Source organism: Accipiter gentilis, chromosome 1, assembly GCF_929443795.1.
Source record: "Accipiter gentilis chromosome 1, bAccGen1.1, whole genome shotgun sequence".
NCBI lineage: Eukaryota > Metazoa > Chordata > Aves > Accipitriformes > Accipitridae > Astur > Astur gentilis.
The window spans coordinates 25,473,464-25,498,575 of record NC_064880.1 but is presented as its reverse complement, the minus strand read 5'-3'; the positions used below and the strand labels follow the sequence as shown (position 1 = coordinate 25,498,575).

The following is a 25,112-nucleotide window of genomic DNA, read 5'->3' as shown; positions in this document are numbered from 1 at the left end:
CACTGATCTTTTAATGACTCCCCAAATGACATTGTAAAGGCCCAGCTCGAAGAACAGACTGAAGCCCCATGTCCAGCCCTTCCCACTTCTCAGCCCTGCTCTCCCCCTCCTTGCAGCCTGGCACACTGAGAGTGGGACCACATGCAGCTGCACGGGCTACGCTCCTCACAGTCACCTCCCTCAAAAACAGCCTCCTACCCACTTCCTTCCTCTGCAGAGTAACGAGGCACTCTTCAGCCTCGTGCTGTCTCTCCCAGCAGTCTAGTTCCAATCTCAGGGATGCCACATCAGACATCTACCCCCGAGCAACGGCATATGGGGCCAGAGGTCCGCCCGGTGCACTGCAGCAGCCACGCAGGTGCTACAATCTCCCCCCACCCAGGTCCTGAACTGCAGAGTCAGCTTGCAGGGACAGAGAGCAACTAGGATGGTTCAGTCAGAGCCAGGATGAAGCACCAGGCAGAAACACACAGATGCTGAGATACCAGCCAGCTGACATACAGCAAATGCCTTGTTTTCCAATCCACAGAGCCCACCTCTTCCTTTAATCTCTCTCAGTGCTGTGGCAGCTCAACGCTGCTGGAAAAGCTAAACAAAGACTCAACAAAGTTCTCTCCCTCCTGATGAAGTTGTGCTATGAATTACTGATTAGATCCTGACCTCCCCACTCAAAGAAAAAACCATCCTGACCTCAAAAGTGTTTTGCCTGAAGGTGTACACCCAAAGCTGACATAGGGAAGCTAAGCTTTTGCTGCCTAAAAAAAACAAGCCCTCCCTTCCCAACATGTGTTTTAAAATAACGTGAAACAAATCGTGGATTCAATTCCAGCTTCCACTTCAGGTATTTCCACTTCTACAATGTAAACTATGTCCAAGGCGGACAAAGGGGGTTTTTTTGTTTTTATTTTTCCTCCTAAAAAAGACACCTACAAAGAGATGGCAATCTCTTCCTACACAAAATCTGTTTGTTTTGTACATATTGCTGGGCTGCTCTCATTCAACTCCAAGGCTAATTGTCAAAAGCGCAGATACCAAACTTGCTCACATTTCTCTTGCAGTGGGAAGGAAAAAAGGGAAAGATCAGCTAACTGCGTGCAAGCATTTTGCAACCTGCCTGTGCTGTCAGTGCCCTCCCTGAGTGATGGGTGTTTCACAATCGGCAATATGAGCAACTGCCCCAGCTGTGTAGTCCTCAGCCATCAGCTACTAAAGAGTAGTCCAGACTCAGGAGAAAAGGAAGACAGGACTGTGTCAACACTTTCACCCCAAGGCATGCTCTGATTTTCAGTGAGGCAAGTGCATCTTTTATGGTATTGCAGTAGACACCATTTCTAGGAGGAGGAACTGGCACGGACTAACCTCTCCGCATCAAGAACTAGTAGCTGCTAACCACAAAACAACTGGAGCTCACAACGTGATAAAGAAGCCTACTCTTGACCCACACAACTACTTCCCCCCTTTTAAGAGGCTGAAGTAATCTCCCGGGGTGCTGCTTTGCTGCTGGGAGAAGCACTGCTCTGGAGCCTCTGTGGAGCTCGGGTATGGCACCAGAGCTCTTCACGGGAGTGGAGGCAAGACCCATTCAAGTGTTTTCATTCAAAATTAAAGCTGCTGCTTCCCAGTTCTGATGCTTCCCGCAAGAATCAGTCACTGCCCTGTCAGCTCTCTTCCCTGGGGTCTCAACTGCAACCCGACAGTTTTAAGGGATACCTTTAGAAACACACATACATGCACACACATTACTTGTCCCAAAGTTGCTAGAGTTTGCCTAAAATAACTAGATCCCTGAGACGTGGCTACATTTGCAAGTGATTCAGAAGAATGAAATTGGGGTCTCTGTGTCAGTGGGTCTGCCAAGCCTGTGTGACAGCATGCTCTGTACAGTCAGCTTCAGCTGCTCCCACCACTGATACATCAGTTTTGCTGCCTGTTGTTTGCAAGGAGAGTCCAGGCAGCAACAGGGGAATAAAAACAAACTGTAAATACAGGATGTATTATGAAACATCAGGCACTGGTTAGAGGATTTATGGGGAAATAAGGGAAAATGTAATAAATGATTGTCAACTTCTCTTTTCAAACATACATGGAGAATCAGTGGGGTTTAACCAGGAGAGTGTGAGTTTAAATTTTGCAAAGGTAACAGTGGGCTTGGGTAGGTACATTGTACTGTATAAAACAAACTGCTGCTCTTCCACACATAAAAGGCAGCAGGAGACAAGAGTATCACACACAGTACTGCCTAAAGCATGCTGGCTATGTCAACAGATTATCTCGCTTTGGACTGTCTGGACTGTTACTAATATGCAACTGAATACGCAACCAATCCAACAACAACGATGCTGTGAAAATAATTTTTTAATGAAATTATATTAACCTCTTCAGTTTAATTAGCATGTTAAAAATATAACAGGAAAGCAGATGTGACCATCATGGATGTGCGAGCTGAATATTAATAACAAAAAGCATCCCCTCCCCCTCGCAGGATAAAGCAAAGTTGGATCGGTCATTTTGCAAATTAAATCCTGAATGTGTTCGCACCATAGCTGTCAATAAACCTCTCGTGTGTGCGCATATACACACACAAAGCTGAAGCCAAAATAATTTTACCAGGGTAAACCTTTAAAGATCCAGCCCCAGTCCAGCTGGATGACAATGCTCAGCCCCAGTGCTCCCCTGAAGCCCTACCATCCACATTTCTCCCCACACACACTTCTAAGGAAAAATTAAATTAATATACCAAGCTGTCATTTACTGAAGACCTAACACATGCTACCCTTATGCTAGCCAAGGCTAAGGTGAATGCTGGCAAGACGAAATCCAGTGGCTCGTTATTCTTATACCAATAGTGCCACGGGTCCGTGCGCTGCATTAGCACCACATGTCATGCCAGCCACACTCCACTATTCCTACCCTCCAGCGGATTTTTTTTTTCTTTTAAAGAGACACTAGTTTCCAGAATTTCGCCTAGCATATCACCTCTGCCAGAAAAATCACATCAAGAAACAGGATGGTCTCACAATGTCCTGCCATAACGAGGAATCCTGTCTTTCCTTTTCCCTCAGTATCCCAACTGATAACTATTTATAGATCTATGCATTTGGGTTCATAGTTCCATTTTATACAACTCTTTTCTCTGTAACCTACTCTTCTCCTTGGTCTTATTTATTCACGCCACCAGTCATCATTTTAATGCGTTCGTAATACTTGATTTCCATCTCTATCCTAATTCTGTCTGCATATTAACCATACGGTGTCTCGAAACACACTGGTTTACTGGAACCAGCCTAAGGCGTCATTGTTTTAAGATACAGCAAGAAGTGTGTGTTTCTCCCCACCTTCTATTAAAAAAAAAAAAAATAAAAAAAAAAATGTCACCTCCCTAGCTACAGAATTTACCCTAAAAGCTTTTGCTAGTGCTTCCACACACCTGCCCACCCCCCAGCTCTGATTTAAGCTACGATTTTTATTGACATATACTAATTACCTGAAAATAAGAATGATCTATTCCGTTTCCACCAGCTGCCAGCTGTCAGCACTGGCTGGAAGTGATCAGCCTTGTTCAAAAGAACGAAAAAAAAAAAAATTCTAAGCTCAAAAATAAAATAAAATAGTAGTCACCATAAAAACAAAACCCTGAAGAATGCCACCGGATCTCAGGTGCTGCCGGGCGTGCTCAGAAAGGACTGAAGGCAGACAGATTTGAATGGACTGCTCAGTTTGTCATGGCAAAAAATACAGAGATTTAAAGGTCTACCCACGCGGAAAAAAAAGAACCACCAAAAAAACCCAACCCTGAATTAAAGAACAAAAATAAAATAAAGTCAGAAATGCAGCCCCAATGCACCGACTGCCTGCACTTAAGAGATTTACAGGAGTAATTTAAATGATTCACCTGCTGCCAGTTTTCCTCCAAGGATGGCAAAGCTGAGAAGTAGCCGGTGTCGTGGACAAGCTGGAGTTCCTGGAATATACTATAACTAGCCAAGACATCCATGCTGCTGCTGAGCAAGACCCTTTCTTTCTGCTTTTGTGTGTGTTTGTTTGCTCGGGTGGGGGGTTGTTTTTGATCATAAAAAAAAAAAGGAGGAGGAAAATCAACCAATGATAGATCCAGCGTCCCTTTGGCTTTGTTTTGTTTCAGTCACACTTTAAAAAAAGAGAGGAGAGAGAGAGAGAGAGAATCAGCGCGGAGGGACGGCGAGGGACGGCGAGGGCCGGGCCGAGGAGGACGAGAGGCGCCGGCGCGCACCGAGCACCCCGCGGCCGCCGCACCGGGGCACGTCCCCGCCGCCGCGCACCGCGCAGCCCCGCGCCGCGGCCATGCGCGCTTGCGCCCGCCCTCCCCGCCCCCTCCCCTCTTTATTTTCGGGAGACCACATTTCCCCCCCCCCCCCCGTTTTTCTCTCACCCTCCCTCGGCAAACCCGGCCCGGCCCCCCCCCTCCCCGCGGCCGCCTCCGCCTCACGGCCGCCTCACGGCCGCCCCGCCCCCCCCAGCGCGCAGCCGCGCGGCCCACTCAGGCAGCGCGTGACCATGTAGGGTAAACGGCGGGGCGGGAGGGGCGGGTCCGCGGCGCGCCTGAAATTACTGCTGCCCAATGGCAGCGCCGCTCAGGGCGCGGGGGGTGGTGCCGGACCGCCGGCGGGGGCGCCGATTGGCCGGCAACGCGGCTCCCACCTCCTCCCCACGACCCGCGAGGCGGTGCGCGGCGAGCTATTTTTAGGGCGCTATATAAGGGGGCGGTGGGGCGCGCGGCAGTGGCGGAGCGCGCGGCGCGCTGAGGGATGGTCGAGGGCGCCTCGGCCCGGCCGCGGCCGCCGATGACGGCGGATAGGCTGACCGCTGCTGTGGAGGGTGCTGGGCGGTCGGCCGGCCGTCCGTCCGTCCCTGTCCCTTTTCCCGCCGCCGGCCGCGGGGCTGCCTCGCTGAGGCGCCGGCTCCGGAGGGGCCGGGGAAGGGGCCACGTACTTGGCGCCCACCGAGCAGCCTGCCCTTCCCACCCTGTCTGCAGCCGTGTACCGCTCTCGCTCGAGTCCCCGGGGGCTGAGGGTGGCCAGGGTGAGGAAAGCACTTTTTTTCTCAGTCACAGATGGCTGGGAAAAGATGCGCAGACGGCGAGGGTGCTGGAAGGAGGCAGAGCGGGAATATACCCTGAGCAGGAGCAGCCGGCGTAAGGAGCACGTGCTCGGTGCCTGCGTGTGGAGACCGCAGCAGCCCAGCTTCTGAGCGGTGCTGAGTGTTAATCCAGCCAGGCTACCTCCAGTAATGCTCGTGTGCTTACTAAGGCATCAACTGTGGCATTTGACCAGGCTTAGCTGTGAGCTGAGCCCTCTTTGAGTGCTAGTTTGGGTTGGCTAATAAGCTGTTTGACCTTAAATGGTTAGTGTGGTGCAGAGCTTCCCCAACAGTGCACATGACATGGTTGCATTTCTGCTTTTGGAAGGGCTGCAGGAGTGAGCGTGCCCAATTTAAAGATGATGGGGGGAGGGTGTCCAGTAATAGAAGAAATATGTTCTCTTTGTTGCCCTCAAATTCAGAGGGCCCTGTAGTCCCATCATTTGCATTGCCAGGGCTATATCCAGCCACAAGGCTGCTGGATGAACATAACCTGTTTTACAGTGGGTTGTTGGCTGGGTGAGTTGGACTGGGTATTGGGGCAAGCAGATGCTGCCAGGGGCTGTTAAACTATGCAGTTATAGATACAGAGCAGTTGCATCACACTTTTCTTGCCTTAAGTGACTATGATACCTACTTGCTATTGTCTTCCTTCTGCAGCCAGATGAGAGTGTCTGGGCCAGGCCACAGCTGGTGTAACTTGGTACAATGCCACTAGTACACACATGTCTCATCCCAGCTGTCCCACTCAGATTGATGTGAAAGTATGAGGCAGCAAAACTCATCAGTGCCAATTAGTTCATGGTATGTTTTCTTTCTTAGTGATCAAGACAAATTGCCTTTTCCAAGAGTGGACCCACGTTAACAATTTTGAAAGCCATGTTTGAAGAAAGCTTCTCAGAATAAACCTCTAAAGAAAGCCCAGGTAATGGCTGTATCAACTTCAAATTCATATAGGTGCTGGCAAGCAACACTGCTGTAACTTTAGAATAAAGCAGAGTAAAGTCCTGCACTCTAGTTTGAGGAGTCAAAATCTAGAGGGAAAGGGGGAAATGAAGCTGTTGCTGAAGGAACTGCAGTAATTGGGAAAACCTGGACATAGGCAGTTTTCTCAAATAAATGGTCTCGCCTCTGCAAAAACACTTTTTCTTTGGGTGCTTGCATTGCAGAAGCAATGGGATGGCTTGTGGGAGCTGTTGCTCAGGGTGGAGGTCTGGACAGTCCAGGGGAGTCCACTTGAAGGTAACTGTCTCCTGTGAGCTGCTGGTGTGATGCCTGTTTCTTAGCCTTCACCTAGGGGAGCCATAGGTTGCCTCAAACAGGACCATCTCTGGCACCTTTAGCATAGCAGAAAAGCTAGATGTGAGGCTGGATGTGAATAATAAACTGCTCTTTCTCATAAATGTACCCATAAATGTGTAAATATATGTGTTAGTGGGAAGATGAAAGGGAAGGTTAGTGCAGCGAGCGCTGCTGGAGAGGTCTTACAGACCCTTGTTACCAATTCCAAGCATGCCTCACTCTGGCAAAGCGATACCTTTCCTGGGCACCTTGGGAAGGGAAAACTTAAAGACAGGAGAGGACAGAGCTGGACTAAGGTGGTCAGATCTGGAAAGAAGCAGCATTTGGGTATCATAACACAGCTCCTGTACCGAGAGGGTTATGCAAGAAATACCTGTTTCAGAAAAAGCTTTTGATAAGCATTTATCCTTAAGAGTTTGTCAGAACAAGGCCATACACTTATGCAGAGGCTTTTTCTGACCTAGGCAAGGAAATAGAGGGCAAAAGCAGTGAAGGTTTATGGTACGAGCTACTTAAATATATGGTTTTGTCTTCAAATTCTGTCATTCCTGTGGCTGAAAAACATTTTGGTGCTATACTTCTGTCCTTGTTTAGCATAACTACCATTTTAATACGTAGAAAGTTTAGTGCTCTGATGTCCAAGCTCCCCTCTAGTACTGGTGTGAGAGGAGACCTGGCCTGTGCAAGCTGGGGGTTGCTCATTCTTTGGTTTATTGCAAAGCTCAGCATATACAGGCAGCCCAGCAGTCCCCTCTGCCGTGGTAGTCACCTGTGCTTGCTACTGAGTAGCTCTCATTTTAATCAATCAAAATCTTTCTACTTGTCTATCGTATCTTGAGCTTTCTGCTGAACGCATGTACTGTAGGAACAGCCACTTTTCCACCATCAGGGTGAAGCTTATTCTCAGTTGTGGAGCTCAGTTGCTTTATACCAGCAAAGCCTGTGCCCAGGTTGCGCTGTAACTGATGGCCAGATCTGGTGAGCAGATGCTGGTCTGCTGCTCTGGCTGGCTTCAGGAGGAATTGTGTCTGAGGGCAGGATTTTGGCTGTGAGCCTTGAGGTGAAGAGCTGGGCTACAGATCTGGCCGCTTGCCTGGGTGGTTTCCAGGCAGACATTGCATTTTTATTGTCTTGGATATTCTGCTTTGGAGGTCAGTTGAGAAAGCAGAATGGGGTTGTCACTTGGCAGAAATAGAAGAGTCTAGACAAAAAATGTTTGTGGTGATATGCTGGGTATAATGCTGTCAGTCCAGCACCTGAGGTAGCATCTACCTGTGCTAACCCAGAGGTAATGGAAGACAATTTCTGCCAAGCTCTCTTTTGTTTCCCAGGCTGTACTGACCTTATTCTTGGCAGATAGCCACTTTCCCTGCTCTGGCCCAACCACACCACCCATCACGGAGAGCAATGCAATCAGATGTGGAGGAGGAGCAATACCTCCCTGCTGCTACATAGCTGGGCTCAAGGGCACAGAGGACTACACAAAAATTCAGGCAAAGGGTGCAGGCTGGACCTGCACAGAGTAAGGACGGACATTTCATCCATAGCACAGATTTGTCCCTTAATGGGCAAAGAGAATAGCCTGAACGGGGAGAGGATTTTTTAGGCCAGCCCCAAACTTCATCATTCCTGTGACTTGCTGAAATGTCGGGAAGATGTAGGGAGGTGGTATGGCTGGTTGTGCAATAGCGCCGATGGGTCTTGGCACCTGGGAAAAGGGAAAGGGTTGTATTTTTGGCATCAAGGGGCAATGGGAGTGGTTAGTCCTAGTGAAAGGGAAGAAAACATTCCCTTGTTCCTTCTGCTCTTCTAGAGAAGGAGGAGAGGTGACTTCACTGTTTTCTGGGAAAAGCTTGAATTTCTCATTGCCTGCCCCACCACCTCTGGCAACAAACTCTTCTGCCCTCTCCAAGTTGCGAGCGCAGAATCACCCCCTGTACTTGGCTGAGTCTCTGCAAGCCACTGGTGTGCACAGAATCACAATTTTGGTCACTGGTTGCTTTCCCTTGTGATATTTCCAGCCCCACTGCCCCCAGGAGTAATGGCGAGGGGTGTATAGTGGGTGCCTGACAGGGAAGGCTGATTTGCAGGGGACTTTGGGGTGTTGGGTTTATGTTTCACTGCTCTGGTTTGGGCAGTGACAAGGTGCCGTAAAGCCATTGGGTAGTGTATCTATGTATAGTTTAAACATTTCACTGGATACACTGTCTTTGGTACCTATGAAACAACTATACTGAGATCCCCTGTATGCAGCTCATGATGCAGTTTTAAAGCCTGTGGTCTTCTCCATACTCAACAAAAGTGCTAAAGCACTTTCTCCAGGTGTCTAGGCTATCAGTTTCTTCTACTCTCACATCTGCATGTTAGGCTGCCAGCTGCATCTCTTCCTTTCACCATCTCAAATCAAGAGCCAATACAGCTTTCCTGTGCTTAAAACCTGTGACAGGGATGTTCAAAGGTGTTCGTTCTTCAATGTGTCCCTCTTGGAGAGGAAGAGACTGTGCCTGCAGGTTGGTAGGGTTGAAGTTGCCGCTGGTTCTAAAGCCTTGCAAAGAGCAAAGGGGAGGAAGAGCACTGAGAAGCCCACTGGAGCGTACTTGGATTTGCAGCTGCACCCACTCCAGGAGCTGATGCAGAAAGCTATTGCCAAGGGAGTGGAGGACTCATGGTGGTGGTTTACAGCCAGGTGGCATGGCTGGAAAGAGGCTGCCAGAGATGCAGCAGGAGAGCTCAAAAGCCACCCCTGCTGTTCAGAGTTGCCACTTCCTGATACCGGAATGTGTCTGTGCATCTGTATCTGTGTCCATGTCTGATGAGAACCAAAATCCCAACAAACATCAAGGAGCCGAAAAGCAGACAACTTCCTTTCCTGGCATAAAGTATCTCTCTGCAGGCCCTGGACATCCACCATTCCCCCTCCAGTCAGATACCTCCCACCTTCCCAACCTCTCGCCTCCTCCTCAGACCTTAGTTTCCTGGAGAAAGGCCTCTACTGTTGGCCTCACGTCCTTCTCCCATCCCTGCACAGCAGCATTTCAGTGGCCTGGAGGGTTGTTCAGTATTTCATGCTTCGTTTGGCAGGCACAGCCCAGAAACAGCATCCCAAGGGCACAGGGGACAGAGGTGGTTTCCCTTCCCATCTCCATCCTGGGGAGCAGCATAGCTGTAGCTCACAGCTATCACCCTCGCTGGTGCTTGGCTCTGCCTGGGTGCGTCATGCTGTGAAGCAGTGTGGTGGCATTTCCATGCTGGGCCTGCACGGGTGGAGGTGCCTCCTGGCCTCCAGTGAGCCACAAGCTGCTCCCCAGATCTGCAGCGACAGAAAAGGACACCAGAGTGTGGCACAGCAGGTTTCTGTGTCTCCCCTCCTTCCTAAAAACAGGCACCATTTGACTCCCCTCCCTTTTCAAATCAGTGCCCTGCGGGCATTGCAATAGGTTTAATTGTAGGGCAGCTAACGAGCACCCTCCAGAATTAGAGATGAATGGGTTTAACCCATAATCATAGCTTAGGGCATCAAAAGTCTCAGTGGATTTTGCAAGTTGATCACTGGCCAGGCGCAGAAGATGTTTGGTGAGAAAGCAGGATGTGCCATCCTGAGGCAGAAGTTCTCTGGGCTGAGGCAAAAAACAAAGCCTGCTCCTTCAAGGGAAGGTTAGAAATCATAGCTGAATGGGCCTGATCCGGATCTGGCCTGGAGGCTTTTGACCCCCTGTCCTGAGAAGGCACCGAGCACACTCAGCATGTAACAGGATTGAGTTTCCACTTTGGGGAAGGAGTCTTCATGTGCTGCGGTTTGTTCACGTGCTCTAGGGTTTTCATATTTCTTGTAATCATTTTTACCTTATGGCTGTGGCTGTTCACTTTAGGATTGGTCTCTGTCTCCCAGTTTTCAAAGTCAGAACACAAACCAGTTTTGTCCAGGAGAGCACTGCAGTTAGGCTCAGAGCAGTATGGTGATGGGTCAAAGCTTTCAGAGGCAGATAGGTACAACCCCGGTGTTACCGATTTCCTTTGGGTCCCACCACGAGCTCTGAACCCCACTGGATCTAATTGCTCCCTCTGCTGTCTTTTGAGTCCTCCCTTCTGCCCAAAGTGATCTGTAGGTTTCTGAACCCCTTGGCAAGGGCAGTTATCATTGCTATTCTGTTGGTGTTCAGCATCTGACATCAACAGTCTCTGACCATATTAGTAGGCTCTCAGGTACTTCTGCAGTACAAATAATAAATAATAATGAGCTGCAAGGAAGACTTGTGAGCCTTGGGCTCCGGCTGGACTCTTATGGCTTCCACATGAAGTGTCCACTTTGTAGACTCTCCTGGGCTGCTGTTGCTAGCAGTGCAACAATGCTGCTGGAGGGTGGCCTGGGAATGGCGTCCCGGCAGCCTTGGGAGGTGCTGTGTGGCTGTCAGCAGACAAGAAAAACATATTTGTGTGCTGCATCTCTGGGCTGGTGGCCTTTTAATGACTGAGTTGGACTGCACTCAGGTAATCCGTAGGAAACCTTACCATAAAATAGGAGGATACTGGCATGGTTCAGCAGGTGGTAACTGGGGACTGGCTTGTGTAATTACACTCATTACTCTAGTCAAAGCATTAGTTTGGCTTGGCTTTAGCCAGCAAGGGCCCTTTTAAGAAGAGCTGTCATCACAGCACAGGTAGCACAATGCAGCAAAGCTCTTCCGCGGCACCACAGCAAGCACCCACGGCACTCAGTGCCCACGGGAAGGAGGGGGCTCTCCAGAAAGCAGGGTTAGAGCAGCGTCAGTGGGTTTTTCTCCCTAGACTTTTCACAGGTGAAGGAAATGCAATGCATTGAAAGCAGCCTGTCTTTGGCTGGAAGCTGCAAGAGTCTCTCACTGTGCTGTTTTCACGTCCTCTTGAGGTTTCTCTCTCAGTCCTGTTCCTTACAAGAAGCTGCTGAAGACGTGGCTCTCACAGTCAAGTGCAGATGTGTGAATTAATAAGGAAATGCTGAAATGCAGGGAAGCAAGCCGAGGCTCTGAGCTCGCCTGCCAGAGCGAGTCATGCCAGGCTTATGTGGGTGTCCCAGCTGTGCTGTTCACCTCCTGCTTTTCGTGTTCCCCAACAGAGGTGTGTGAAGAATAAAATACCTGGCTTGGCACAAGCACACACATACCCCACAGCAGTGACCAGGCTTCATACAAAGAGACTGGAGCCAAACTCAGCCCCAGGCCAGAGTCCATGCTCTGGTTTAGCAGTCGGGCTCTGCTGGCATGACACAGGGGCATCACCTGGGTGTCACAGCAATTCTCCCTCTAAAGATCATCTCTTTGGTGACTGCTGTTTTATGATAAAAGAAACAGCTTTTCGCTTGGGCAGCCCCTTCCCATCCCTATGCCAGCTGCAACTCCATGGCTTCTCCCTCTCTCAGTCCTCACCCTGCTTGAAGACAGGCCTTTGAACAAGGCCCTGCAGACATAGTCTGTAAAAAAAATTTCTCACAACCAAGGTCTCCTGGGGCCTCAGCCCTTGTCTGCCAGGCAGCTGTGGACTGCTGAAAGGAAAACGGATGTTTTTCAAGAGGGAGAGTCAGTCTTTGGGCCTCTCTCCCACCACAATATTTGTTCCTTGGCTTTGATTTCTCTTGAGGGTCTACACGCTCTGTCTATAGCATGAACAGCACTCAGCAGAGCATCTCATACCCATTTGGCCTGTGTTGCACACTGCATCACCGGGTCAGATGGATACCTGGCTGCTGGTAGAAAGGCAGCAGCACCAAGAGCGCTCCATTAATCCTGGGGTGTTGGTTGCACAACACAAGAGCTCACAGGTTAAACATGAGAGTGACAAAGCTTAGCCCAAAGTCACAAAGCAAGTTGGAACCCAGAATAAACCCCGTATTGTCTCAAAATGCAGATTAATGCGCAGGGACTGGCCGGTAGCTATTGTACCTGTTTCCCCCCAAGCCCTCCATGGCTGGAGAAGACTCCTGGCTGCCCCCCTCGATTCGGGAGTTGAGGGACCTCTGTTGAGCTGTTCTTTCCTCTGGGGCAGTGCTCAGCAGGGTGGCCAGCAGTTTGTCATTCCTGCCCTTTCTACCCATAGCAATTCCTGCCAACAGGGAGTAATTGGTTATTACTATTAAAACCACAGGGAATGTTAAAAGATTATTTTATAAGGGGTGGGGGAAATAATTTTATAAAGCAGAGGTTGCCTGCAGAAGTTGAGCTGGGAAGTTTTTCTTTCTGAGGAAAGAAATGAAGAGGTCATACGGGTGAGAAGTGGTAGCCAAGTTCTGCAGTCTTGTTCTGCAACACCCTGCCTTGAGAGCTGGTTTGTGGATGGCCAAAGGTAGAGATGCTGGGTGTCATCATTCCTGCCAGAGCTTTGCCAGGCAGAAGGCAGGTGCCTGCCACGCCTGATGGATCCCTGCTGATTTCTGAAATGAGGATTTTAGAGATGGAGAGGCAGAGCCTTGGAGGAGCAAAGGAAGAGGGAGACGTGTCTCCCCAGAAACTCTTGCAGATTCTTTGACGCAGGTGAGCGGGCTCAGCAGCTGCCTCAGTCTCTGACATCACTTCTTCTCCATGGCAACGCACAAAGACATCACTGGGGTTTTGACAGGGGAGTCACAAGGGCTTGCATGGGCTGGATGGGTGACGTACAATGCTGCCTTGCCCTTGCTGTCAGTACAGTTCTGCTGCGGAATGAGCCCTCCCCTGTTCAGATGCGAAGGAAAAGCCCTGGCTGCACACTTCCCATCCTTCAGCTTCTCCACCCTGGGTAGACCCTGGTTCACCAGGGGCCTCCAGGGAGACCAACTAGGGGGCTGAACCTCTGCTCTCTTGCATTTTTCAAGCATGTAGTCCTGCTGCAGAGAGTGCCCTGAGAAACCGTGACTCATCCCTTTCTGGGCAGAGCTACTACAGCATGCACATAGGTTCTTAAATCATTTTATGAACCTGTTTGCTGAATTCTGCACAAATTCAGGGGAGTTTTTCATAAGTTGCCATGATGAAGGTTAGTAGAGTGTTCCTGCAAGAGTTTCACCCAGCACTTGTGGTGTTAAGCATGACCATGACTTTATAAGCTGGCAGGATTGCTCACGCCGTGCCAAAACTGGGGATGCACAGTCCTTCTCCTTAAGGAGAACGACTGCTGCAGCAGCTCGCTCTGGGTCCCTTTGAAGTCAATGGCAAATTTCCCATTGGCTTAAGTAGGAACATGTGTTTCAAGAAATGAATAATATGAAACTTGAAAAGCGAGGAGCAGCATGATTAGGGCATGGCCTGGTTTGACCTGGAGACTCAGCTTGTGTTTTACTGCTATGTCTGCCTCCATCTCTCAGCTGTACAGTAAGCGGTACAAGTTTGGTTTGTGTTGAAGACAGTTATGCACTATTATTAGTAACCTACGTTATTAGCATTAATTGAATTAGGACTGATAAACTATGGAGGTTTCTTTGTTTTCTACTGGTAATTTCCACTTTAAATTGGGCTTGGACAGCGTGTGTGCCAGGGCACACTGCCCCTGCATTTGTCATGCATGTTTTGTTCCTGCTTTGGACAAGCTGGTAGAAAAGTCTAGGAATACAAAATAAAGTGGTCTTTGGAAAGAAAGCCTTAAATACAGGCTCATTGAAGCAGCTGGTATTTTCTTTTTCAGAGCAGAGTAGATGGTTAATAAAATTACCTTGATGTTACTGCGGTGCATTGATCCATATGGCTGACATGGTGTGTGTCCCCGGGCACAGTGCTCGCTGGCTGCAGGAAGTGGGATGAAGATCCGTCGAGCCCCAAAATGGGCAGGTACCATGGGGGAGGGTTTCAATACAGCGTGGTACTCAGCTTAGCCCGCACAGTCACCCCTTGTGCCTGTGCAGGACCTTGGTTGCTGGTGGCACCAGGAGGCAGTGCTGGGGTCTCTAGCTGGGTCTAAGTTGTCTGTGTTTGTTTTAATAAAGCCACCGGTCATAATGTTGGGGATTTATAACATAGCACGGAGGCAGTCTGTACTGCAGGGCTGCAGCCGTATGGTCATGGTGCAAGGCACCAGGTAGCTCAGAAGTGATTTGCAGAGCACGTTGGTGGAGGCATCTCCATGCAGGACTGCAGAAGCAATGTGCCCATGGCCGTGGCAGGCAGCTGCAGCCCCCCGGCCTCAGAAGGACACCAGCCACCATGGGTCCAGCTGCATGGGGAAGTGCTGCTAGGGGAGCCCCTGCCCGCGCGGCAAGCACTGGCACGGTCCTCACCGACCAGGCCACCGCAGCAAGGCCAGGGGCTCGCGTTCCCTTGGGACCCGCCGCCTGAAGGCTGCGTCCTCCCTGCCAGATCGGTGGGAGTCCGGAGGGGCATCGCCATTTATCTTGCCATTGATTGCAGGACGAATGCTTATTGAAACAATTGCCTCTAATAGCTTGGGAGAGGCCATTATGGTCTGCCTGGGCAGTGATCTACGGATAATGGCTCCCTCCGAGATTTCCACTCTCTCCTGCAATCCCCATATTGGGTATGTTAAAGCTGACCTGCAAAGAAAAATGTTTTGTTTTCTCTCTCTATGTTCTTCTTCTTCTTTTTTTTTTAAAAAAAAAGTCCTTGTAGAGTTTTATGAAATACCACTGTTATTGGTGCCTTGCTCATTGCTTCTTAGTGGTAGCACCAAAGGGTGAGCCTTGCTTTTTGTGGAGTGGGGAGACAAACTTGCTTATATTTTACCTTAGAAACAGGGGTACTGCTGAGTCCAGCCTCCACTGAGTGGAGGGGGTGTGTGGGTCACAGGTAGGGAGTCTGAATCCTTAACCAGAGGGACAGAGGTGCCAAGTGTAACCAGAGGCACCTTCTCTCCAAGCCCTTCAGCAGGAGTGGCTGTAAAGGTCTCCAGCAGAAGTGAATTTTCATCTGAAGAACATGGAGCTTTTTTTGAAATTGAGGCATTTTGTGAGAATGTGCCAATCTGGACATAATTTTCAACAGGAAAGTCAAAGTGAATCATTTGGGCTTTTCTGTTTTGTTTTGTTTTGATAATAATGAGATGTCTTGTTTTGACAGAGGCAGAATTGTCATTTCTGTGATGCAAAAATGTTTTTCTTCCACCTTCTCGTTTTACTACATTTTCTGCTAGCTATAAATACACTGTTCATAACAGTTATTAATTATCATTATCTTTTTCTAGATGATATTTAATACTGTATCCAATTTTTTATATATGCTGTTGTGTTTTGACATCTAAGCCAAGTGTCTTTATTTTAGTCAAATGAAACAAAATTGAATTAAGATGCCAAGACAAAACAATTCACTGTTTATTGAAATCAAATATTTTCTTGGTTTTGAATTATTTTTTTTTTTTTTTTTTCCCAGTTTTCCGGTTCCTGATGGGGAATGCAACTACATTCTAGGTGTGAGGCTGTGGAAAGCAGCTGTTTCCAGTTGGTATGCTCTTGAGCGCTCAAGTTAAATCAGTGCTAGCAATTGAAAAGCAAGCAAGCAGGTTAAAACAGTATGAGCAAAATAATTTCCCTTCTCAGTTAATGGGGTTTCAGGTGGCAGAAGAAAGAGAGAATGAAAGGCTTTGGTGTGACCTGTTGTGTAGCTCTTACCAGCCACAGTGCCTCGGAAATGCCTGTAGGATGTCCATGCTTGCAGTCCCATCTCATCAGCTCCCAGGCTGGAGTTCATGAAGTCGTACCTAGAAGCAGTGGGGAAGCTGGTATGGCTTCCCGAGCTAGAGGACAATACCTCTGCCTCGCACAAACATCTACCTTTGGGTGCTGGGGTTTCTGTTATCAGTGTTGCTCACTTGTTGTATGATGCTTTCACATTGGGCTGTGATAATGGCACTTATACATCACACTTTGAAGATGCTTTTTATTGACTTAATGTGAATATTATTGTCATCGTTTATTACGGGGAAGTATCTCATAGTAATTGAAATACAATATGGTGCCATTAATCATTCTGAATACAAAATGCTAACTTTAAACTGTTCATAGTATATTAAATGCTCCTCTAACCATAAAACAATTTGACTTGCAGTCAGATAGTTTACAAATGGCTGATGTTTAGGTTTCGCGGTGATTGACATTTATGTGGCGGTGTTCACGTGCTCATGTTCCTGAACAATGTGTTTTCTTTGGGGTTTCTGTGAAGGTGTTAGGACTTGCAGCTTTGATTCCCTGATACAGAGGTGTAAAGGGATGCAAACTGCAGGCATGACCATCATCTGTTTAACAGCATCTCCACTGCAAACTCGAGATATGCGTGAGAGTCTGAAGCACTCAGTGGGCTGTATACAGTAAGCCACCCTCCTAAAACATTGCTGGCCTTCTTTCCTTGAGAAGCCTGGTGAAGGAAAGCAGTAAAAAAGAGACAGAAACTCAAATAGTGAGGTTTTAGGCAGGGACTGTTGAAATAGAGCCCATTTGCTTTCATGGGACACTTTTCTAAATTCTCTCTCCTGTATTACTTAGAAAGGGAAGGGGTTCCCACTTTAAAAAATAACTTTTAATTAAAAATTAATCCACCTACCAAAAAGGAAAAAATAATTTAAACTGATATCATCGTAAAACTGTAACAGTGCTGTCTGCAGTGCTTCAGTCAGCTGTGATAAATCCCCTCTAGATCTGCCCGGCTTCTGACTTCTTTTTACCACCTGCACCCAGACAAGTGAGCAAAAGCCTTCAGGAGCAGCTCCAGCCCGGCTCCCATCTGCCAGGGGTAGCAAAGCCCTCCGCGCTCGGTGCCCCTGAATTTTGGCAAGAAGCGTCAGGCGTTGGTGTCAGGCCATGTCCGTCCCTGCTGTCTGCAGCGCAAGCTCCATGTGTGCCCGGTGCCACGGCAGCGCTTGCAGGGACGGGGCAGGGGACGGCGTGCCGTGCAGCTGTGTGCTGTGCGACCACACGTGCACGCACGACGGCACAGCACGGCCTGGCACGGCACGGCACAGGACCGCCTGGCCGAGAGCGGGGCGGGTTGGACAAAATGCAGTATTTTAGAAAGCTCAAACATTTGCTGCTGCAGCGGCTGTGAGAAGCACCGCTATTAAACCACTTACAGGAGCCTCACTTTTTACTGCTGGTTTTAAAAGCATACTTCAATGGCATTCACAGGAGGGGAGAAGATGTGTAAGGTCATTTTGCAGGGCACATGTTTAAAGATTTTCCAAGAAGAGCAGAGCAAGGTCTTTCTTCTGGGGAGGGAGGTGTGTTTTTTTTAGCCAGAGCTTTTATTGTCAATATGTATTTTTAATAAAAGGGAAGCGATAGAAGCGGTAGCAGGTGACGGAGCCCGCTGCTGCTCAGCTGCTGACATTTATAAGACAATGCCAACGTCTCTTCAAAACAGACACTTGCTTGCCACTACCGTATCGATGTACACATTTATTTTATAACCAACAGCAGCGAGATGAAAATGATAATGCATGAAGAAATCCCAGAGGCACAGCCCAGCGGTTTTGCAATGCCGCCTCTTTGCCTTTGGCATCATCTGGAGGCTAACAGTCCTGGATGAGTCAGTATGAAACAGCACGGGCTGCTCTCTCATAGGTACTCCATGCTCGCTCCTTTTTCCCGTTTCTGGTGACACCAGGCGTGTATGTCTCGGCACGTTTACATTTCTTTGTTAATTATCTACAGACAAACCTGGGCGGTTACATGACAGGTGATGGCTGGAGAGCACTGGTCAACTGTGAGTGGTGGGCACTGGAGAAGTGAAAAATAAGTATACTACAGGCTATAAAAGAGGAGAAGTAACCTTCTGAATAGCATATTGGAGCAGAATGAATTTAGTGCACGGGACCAATACAGACTGGGGGGTCAAATGAGTGGCGGGTGCCCATCTGCAGGCTTCAGCCCCTGTGTCACCAGCTCAGACCCCAGGTCTTCGCTGGGGGAGCACTTGGGTGCCATGGGACTCACACTGAAAGCCCCGTGTGTAAGGGCTTCCTCTAGCTGGCACTTAGGTGCTTGAGGAGGAGGAAGAAGACTAGTTGTGCTAGGTTAGAGCCCAGCCCTGCAAACCAGCTCTCTGTCAAGCATTTGTGGTCGTGTAAGAATAGTCCCCGTGGCAGCAGGCTGACCTTCACTCCGGGAGGAAAGCTTATTCCTGGGGCATGTCTCGTAGGATGCTCCTTACCGCAAGGAAATCAATACGGCAATATTATGATAATGTTACGCATAAGCTTTTATTTCCGGATGAAAAAGGAAAAGAAAGAATATGCCATATCTATTGATTCTTTGAATTTACATATTTGGATATATATGTTTGATGTCTGCCTTCTGCGCGCAGCTGTTTGCCAAACGTGACAGGATTTGTTTTTTAAACCTGGGGGCGAGTTCTGCCCTGTGCATTTAAAATAAGATTTCTCTGAATTATTGAATATGTCAATAAATAAAGCAGAGGAAGCAGGCAGGGAAAAACCCAGAGGTCCTTGGTGAAAGGAAGTTGTAGACGCTGGTAATAGGCTGCTATAGCAGTAAAAAGAGGAAAAAAAGGGCAACTTCAAAAAATGGAAAGGACAAATCTCAAATTGAGTATCTCTGCTCTGGTTTTCTCTGGGTTTGATGGTAATTACTAGCTTAGCCCTGGACTGCTTTTCTTGTTTTTCTGTGAATTTAATTCCACCTCGTGGTGGAGGGTGAAGGATAAAAGAAACATTTAAATAAATGTCACATCGAAAGGAGGAGAGCCGTCTGAGATGTGTGGGTGTTGCAGATGTCCGTGGGATGGGGGACAGCCCTGGGCTGGAGGAGCCCCAGAGGAGCTGCCAGTGCCCGGGCACGGGGAGGGACGGTGCTGGGGAAACCCAAGGGATCGGCGAGGAGGAGGGGGCACACGCATGGCCGGTGGCAGGGCTGGGGGCTGCCTGCAAGCGCCTCGGCCCCAACCCCACCACCCCGCCTGCTCTTGGGGGAGCTGATGAATAATACATGGCATTTTACAGAACATGTGTCATCCCAGCCCCAAAATTATGAAGTCCCTTACTCTCCCCTCAAGAGATCTTGCATGAGCAACCGTTTAAATGAGTGTTACATTATTTACAAGTTTCACTATTATTAAATTAATGTTACATTCATTGGGGCTTTTGTTTTGTTTTGTTTTCAAGGCAGAGCTGTAATTTGAGCAACATATTCATCAAGTCTGAAATGGTGGCTCCAATTATTTTAACATTCATTTGCCCATTCAGCTTCCTCTGCATCTGCTGGTTTCCTCCCCGCGACAGCGTGTTGAAGCCGGGGATGCATTTGTGCTGCTCAGCAGCAAAACCACCACGAGGGAGACGATGGGACATGTTCGATCCTGATGCGGCCGAGGCCAGCGGGGCTCTTTTGGGGGGATAATAAGGCAAAGGCAGCACGTCCCCATGTGCGGATTTCCTTTCTCCGCTGGCAAACCCCTCCTGGCGTCAGGCCACGTGAAGATGGGGCTAGCAACTTCTTAAATTTGGGCAGGGTAACAGAAAGAGGCTCCATCGATTTGCTGGCACGGGAGCCTCAGTAAGGCAGTCATGTGCGTGTGTTGTAGCAGTGCTCATCGAGGTGAGCGTGGGCTAATTGGTTCAAATCTGAAAGGATGCTCTTGAGTGCTGGGTAAGCAACCATAACAAAGCATCAGCCATTCAGCAAGTGCTGAAAATACGCCAGAATAGCTAAAAAAAAATGTTTCATTATTTATTTTAATGCTGGAAGTGTAAGCTTTCCTGACATGATCGTAAAATCTTATCATTTATTAATGCTCCTTGCTTTGAGGCTGCATCCCGTACCATCCCCAGCCTTCTGCCATTCCCACCGTCTTCAGCCCAGTCCTGCAGCTGTGCCCTGCAAGGTGGCTGCCTGCACCACTGCCCACCGCACGGCGAGTGCCAGGACTCCCCTCTGCCCAGCCACGGGCTCTTATAAGCTGGTGCTGGGGAAGTAGTGAGCTTTTAAAAAAAATAATCAATAACCATGGTCTCTTTTTCCTTTGTCTGCTTTCTCAGCCTGAGAGATTCACTTGAGCATTTCCCTGTGACCACAAGAGCTATGACATGCTTTAGTTTTTTTATTTTATTTTTGTTTTCTTTCCTGGATAAGATAGGAGGATCTCATCTGATTATTTACCCACAAAAGCTAGGGCCTCTGAGGTAGTCATAACCCAAACATCACGGGGCTCCCCATAAAACCATGAGAGGAGATGGCCCTGATATGCAAGCATCCTTGTAGGTCCATGCTAACGTCTGTGCGACGAGCTCTGGGAGCTGTCAGGGACCCTAATTTTGTGCCTTCCCTAGCGCACACCCTGGGGTTTCTCCACTGCTCCAGCAGTGCGGAAGCCGTGGGACCACATTTCTCAGGAACCAGCTAGAGCGTCAGTAGGACGCGTGGCACTGGGGGGGACAGCCGGGGGAGGCAGGACAGCAGCGCTTGGAAGGATAATGAAATGTGGCCCTGGTAAGACCCTCAGCGACAACTCCTCGGATGTGCCTGTGCTCTGTTCATTAATCTGTGATAATTAGACTTATTTGCAGAGGTTAACAGCGGTGGCACATGGTAATTAACCACTCGTTCCCCGCCGAATGACTCGTAAAGCTTCTCACGTGCCACGGGTCCTGCTGCAGGTAGTTTTGATGCTGGTGGGTCCTGGCGGCAGGAGGTCAGGGACTCCCTCCCAGGCATAGCTGTCCCCCAAGCCCCCCGTCTGTCCCAGACCCGCTGCAGGGACAGGCTGCAGGAGGGGCAGGAGGAAAACAAATTAGTACCCCTCTGTTGTTTGCCCCTCTCGCCCTGCCTCGCCAGCTGGCCAGGAGCTGTAATTTCCCCAAGGGAGGGGCAATATTGTCCCAGCACCTGCAGGGCTGCTGCTGTGGGCAAGTATTTTGTCAGGGCGGGTGGGAAGGCACCAACATGCCCCACAGTTTTGCAGGGCATTGGATATGGCATTAGAGCCACCGAGCACCAGCCCTGCAGCGGGTCCTGCTGGCCAGCGTCAGCAGAGCCGTGCTCAGCTTGACCAGTTTAGGGGTTAGGGAAGATGGAGCAGCAGGGTGGATTTCGGACAAGATCGCCCCCCTCCCCTTTCATCCCTTCTCCCCCTCTCTACCCCTACACCCCCCCAGCGAAACTGAGCTAATTAGTCAAATAGATGAGGATAGGCCAGGCGGGGAGAAGCCCCGTTGCGTGTCCTATATTAGTAACTCACGTGGGAGTAGCCAGATTGGAAGGAGATTGAAAGGGAAAATTGTAGGTGTACATCGGAAGATAAGTGGGCTAAGCCTTTCCCCCGGCCCCGCGCGCCTGGCTCCCAGCACGAAAATGATGTCATCCTTCTCCGTGGCCGGCCAGCCACCCCGCATCAGCCCCCCGCAGCGTGACGGCCAGCGGGATGCTGCTCGGGGGGTTTCAGCCCTGTGAATAAATGATGAGCCGCTAGTAGGAGGGAGGCAGGGCGGGTGCCTCGGGATGCATTAAAGCAATTAGCTGGGAGCGAGGAGGGAGCGGCACCGGTTTTAGCCCCCAAAAAGTTGCACGGGTGGCTGTGCGGGGGTAACCGCGGGCAGGGGGGCAGCCAGGGACAGGGGTTTCAATAGACACCGGCTGCATCCGTGTTCCTCGGGTTGCCTGCCCCAGCTGCTGCAGGGAGCGGGGGCTTTGTCCTGCTCCTACCTGCCCAGCCCCAGCCGCTGCCACCCCCACCTCAGGCAGAAGGGCCTCACTTGCCAAAATACAGCCATCGTCTCTGTGGGTTCAGTTGCTTTGGGGGTCACAAGGGCTGAATCTTCCCTCCCTTACGTGGGGTTTATCACCGGTAACTTCTCTTCCCAGAAAGTCGCTGTGTACCAACACCAGCCCTTCTGCTGCGGCAGTTAGAAATCCGCTCTGCTGCACTGACCTGCCAAGTCTAGTCCCATCCCTGAGCCCAGTGTACTGGGGTCCCTGAGTGTTCAGAGGACTTTTGGAGTGGGCATCACAGACACGCACATGGTGGCTCTGCAGCACATCCATTAGAAAGTGTCTTAAACAAAGGAGCACACCTGCTGCTGCCGGAGGCACCAGTGTGGTGGGTGATTTCTGGCTCACTAATGGGGCAAAGTTGAGTATTTGGGGGCCCCGTGTGGTGATTTCTGTTCCCCCATCCGTGACCAGTGGCAGAGCCCTCCGGCGAGGAGCATCACACTGGCTGGCGGAGCCCTGTCCTGCCGCTTTGGCCGAGACAGTGGGCATTTGCAATTAGTACCTTTGTCCTGGGCTCAGGAGTTTGCTTCAATTATCAATCAGGCGAGCGCAGCTGGTGGCTGGGGAACCTGCAAGACCCGAATCATCCCCACGGAGATCTTCAGCCTTTGCCAGAAGCGGGTGCAGCAGCGGAGCCGTGCACAGTGCCGTGGCTTCGGGAGGGCAAGGGCTGCCTGCTCTGGCCAGCGTCCCAGCAGCTGCCTGTCCCGCTCACTGGCTGGCGCTGGCAGTTTTCAGTTCCCACACCGATGGCAAGTGAGGTCACAAGTCCAGTCCTCTGCTCTGTCAAACCTACTTTCCTGACCTACTTTTATTTCATTCCACAGTGGTGGAGCGATGCCCGGCGCGTGCCCTGTGCTGGTGGCACTGCTGCGTGCAGGATGGCTCTGCTCCTGCCGACTGGGAGGGCACCTCGGCAGCAAAAGCTTCCAGGAAAAAAAACATGGGGAGGAAAAAAAGACGAGGGGAGCAAAGAGCATCTCCCACTGGTGCTGTGCAGCCAGCAGTGCCTGTCTTCCCCTGTGAGACCCACCAGGCCCGCTGTTAAGGGCAAAACACAGCTGTGAGCCAAGGTGAGGGGACTGAAGGTTGGCAGGCCCAGGAGGGGCTGCCCTGGTTGTTCCCATCACTATGTTCATTGCTCTTGCCTTCAGCTTCAGGGTAAAAGCCAGGCAAAGATGCCGTCACCGTTTCCAGGGTTTTTTTCCTCCCAGGTCTAAAGTCTTTAGCCGGGTGGTTCAGTGAACCGTGGCTTCACTGACGTCAGTCACTCCTCATATGGCCACCTCTCCTCGGTGGTGGTGGGGAGCAGAAAAGGCAGTGCTCCAGGCCTTGGAAAGAGAAAATGATGGTGAGGGGAAGCACCTCTGCTGCCGACCTCTACCTTCACAAAGAAACATTTCCTTGCGCCCGGGAAAAATTACGTGGGGAAAAGTGTCTTTGCTCATGACTCTGGGGCTTGTTTTACTGGTGCATGGTCCCACACCTCTCCCTCTCTTCTCTTTTCCTCAGGCCCCTTCACCAGCTCGCTGTCACGCTTCCCCACATCCATGCCTCACAGCTTTTCTGTCTGCCTGCTCTTCTTGCCCCAGAACATGTTCATAGTCACAACCCAGCGCCTTTGCCGCACCACCTCCTGTTGAATCTCTTGAGCAGCATAGGTGTTCATGCTGCGTTCTGTGTCTGCGGTTTGCATATTCTGTTTATTGTTTCAACTCTTTGGGGTATCAAATGAGTTCATCAATTTCTTCATCCCAAGTGACAGGACACAAGAACGTCCACGGGTCTAACGCACAGCTTTGCTGGTGCACAGGCTTTCCAGTTCACAGGATATGCCATTGTATCCAGAAATTAAAAGCAAAAAATCCTTCTGAATTAGACCAAAACTTAAAAACTAGCTAGATTTCCCCTCAACTGGAAGAATGTCATGAGTGAGTCTGGGAGGCTCCTCAAATCCTGGCTCTGGGCAGACCCACTAGGAGCCCAGGCATGTCCTTGCAGATCTTTTTTTTTTTTTTGGTTCAGTGACAGTTCATTGAACAGGAGATGAAACATTTCAGGCTGGCATTTGTCAGTGAATTTCTGACTAGCTGCAAAAATGAATGCCTGCATCTGAAGGAAAAACATAGATAGGCACATCTGTAGTGATGGGAATAAGCATTTGGTTGGGAGGGCAGTTCTCTCCCAGCTTGCTGGCAGTGCTTGGGGTTCCTGCGGTCCAGGATCTCCTCTTACCACCTGTCTCAGCAAAAAAGATGATGCAGATCCCAGTGCACACAGCCCAAATGCAAGACCGAAGTGCCATGCTATTGCTGGCTCGCCAGAAAAGGGCACGTGCTGACGCCTTATCTGCATCCATCCAGGTTGGGGATCTCCGTTCAGATGCTGGCCCAGTGTGATATGGCTCTGTCTGCAGGCTCTCAAGGGCTTTGTTTGGGTACCTCAGCTCTGCTGCTGCTGTAAAGCTCTGCCGATGCATAGCAGCTGGCGCTGCTGTATTTTAATAGTGATTTGGATGAGGGCGACTTTGCATGGGGGTGGCACTATGGGACAACCTAACACCTTGTTATAGCAGCAAGAAAGTTTGCAGAAGGACTCTGGAAATTATGCTAAATGATAAAAACACTGGGGGTTAACCGGAGACCTTCCTCTGAGCCGCACTTCACCCCCCTCCTGGAGCCCATCTACGCATCCACCCGGGCGTGCTCAGCACACACAGAGGGCAATCACGTTTCTGGAAATGTTACTGGTGACCTCAGTTTTCTGAGGTCTGAACACATACCAGAACATTTGCATTTTTTCTTCTTCCATCTCTTGCTCCCTTTTTTTTTTTTCCAGAGACAAGTGGACCATGAGAGTAATAGTAACTACACCAGAACAGCAAAGGAAACGTTTAGCAGCGTGAGTACTAACAATACAAACCCATCTTCTGAGCCACAGTTCTAAAGAGTGATTTTCTGTAAAAAGATAGAAATAATGCCAAACAAAACCTGTTCCTTTGTGAGACCGCAGGATGAAAATGGGT

At 49.8% G+C, this 25,112-nt stretch overlaps 1 protein-coding gene across 2 annotated transcripts in view; it reads right to left on the bottom strand.

Annotated features, from left to right (window-relative positions):
• KLF7 (KLF transcription factor 7) overlaps positions 1-4,451 on the bottom strand; it is a 57,203-nt gene extending 52,752 nt beyond the window's left edge. The window contains exons 1-2 of one of the 2 annotated variants that reach the window (XM_049810602.1): positions 4,409-4,451; positions 3,893-4,146 (exon numbers count right to left, since the gene is read on the bottom strand). In XM_049810602.1, the coding sequence (XP_049666559.1) occupies positions 3,893-3,994 (102 nt within the window). In that variant the 5' untranslated portion in view covers positions 3,995-4,146; positions 4,409-4,451. Of the gene's footprint in view, positions 1-857; positions 3,555-3,892; positions 4,147-4,408 lie in introns of those variants that run through there. The other variant, XR_007507302.1, reaches the window with a different exon arrangement.
• Between the last annotated feature and the right edge of the window lie 20,661 nt (positions 4,452-25,112).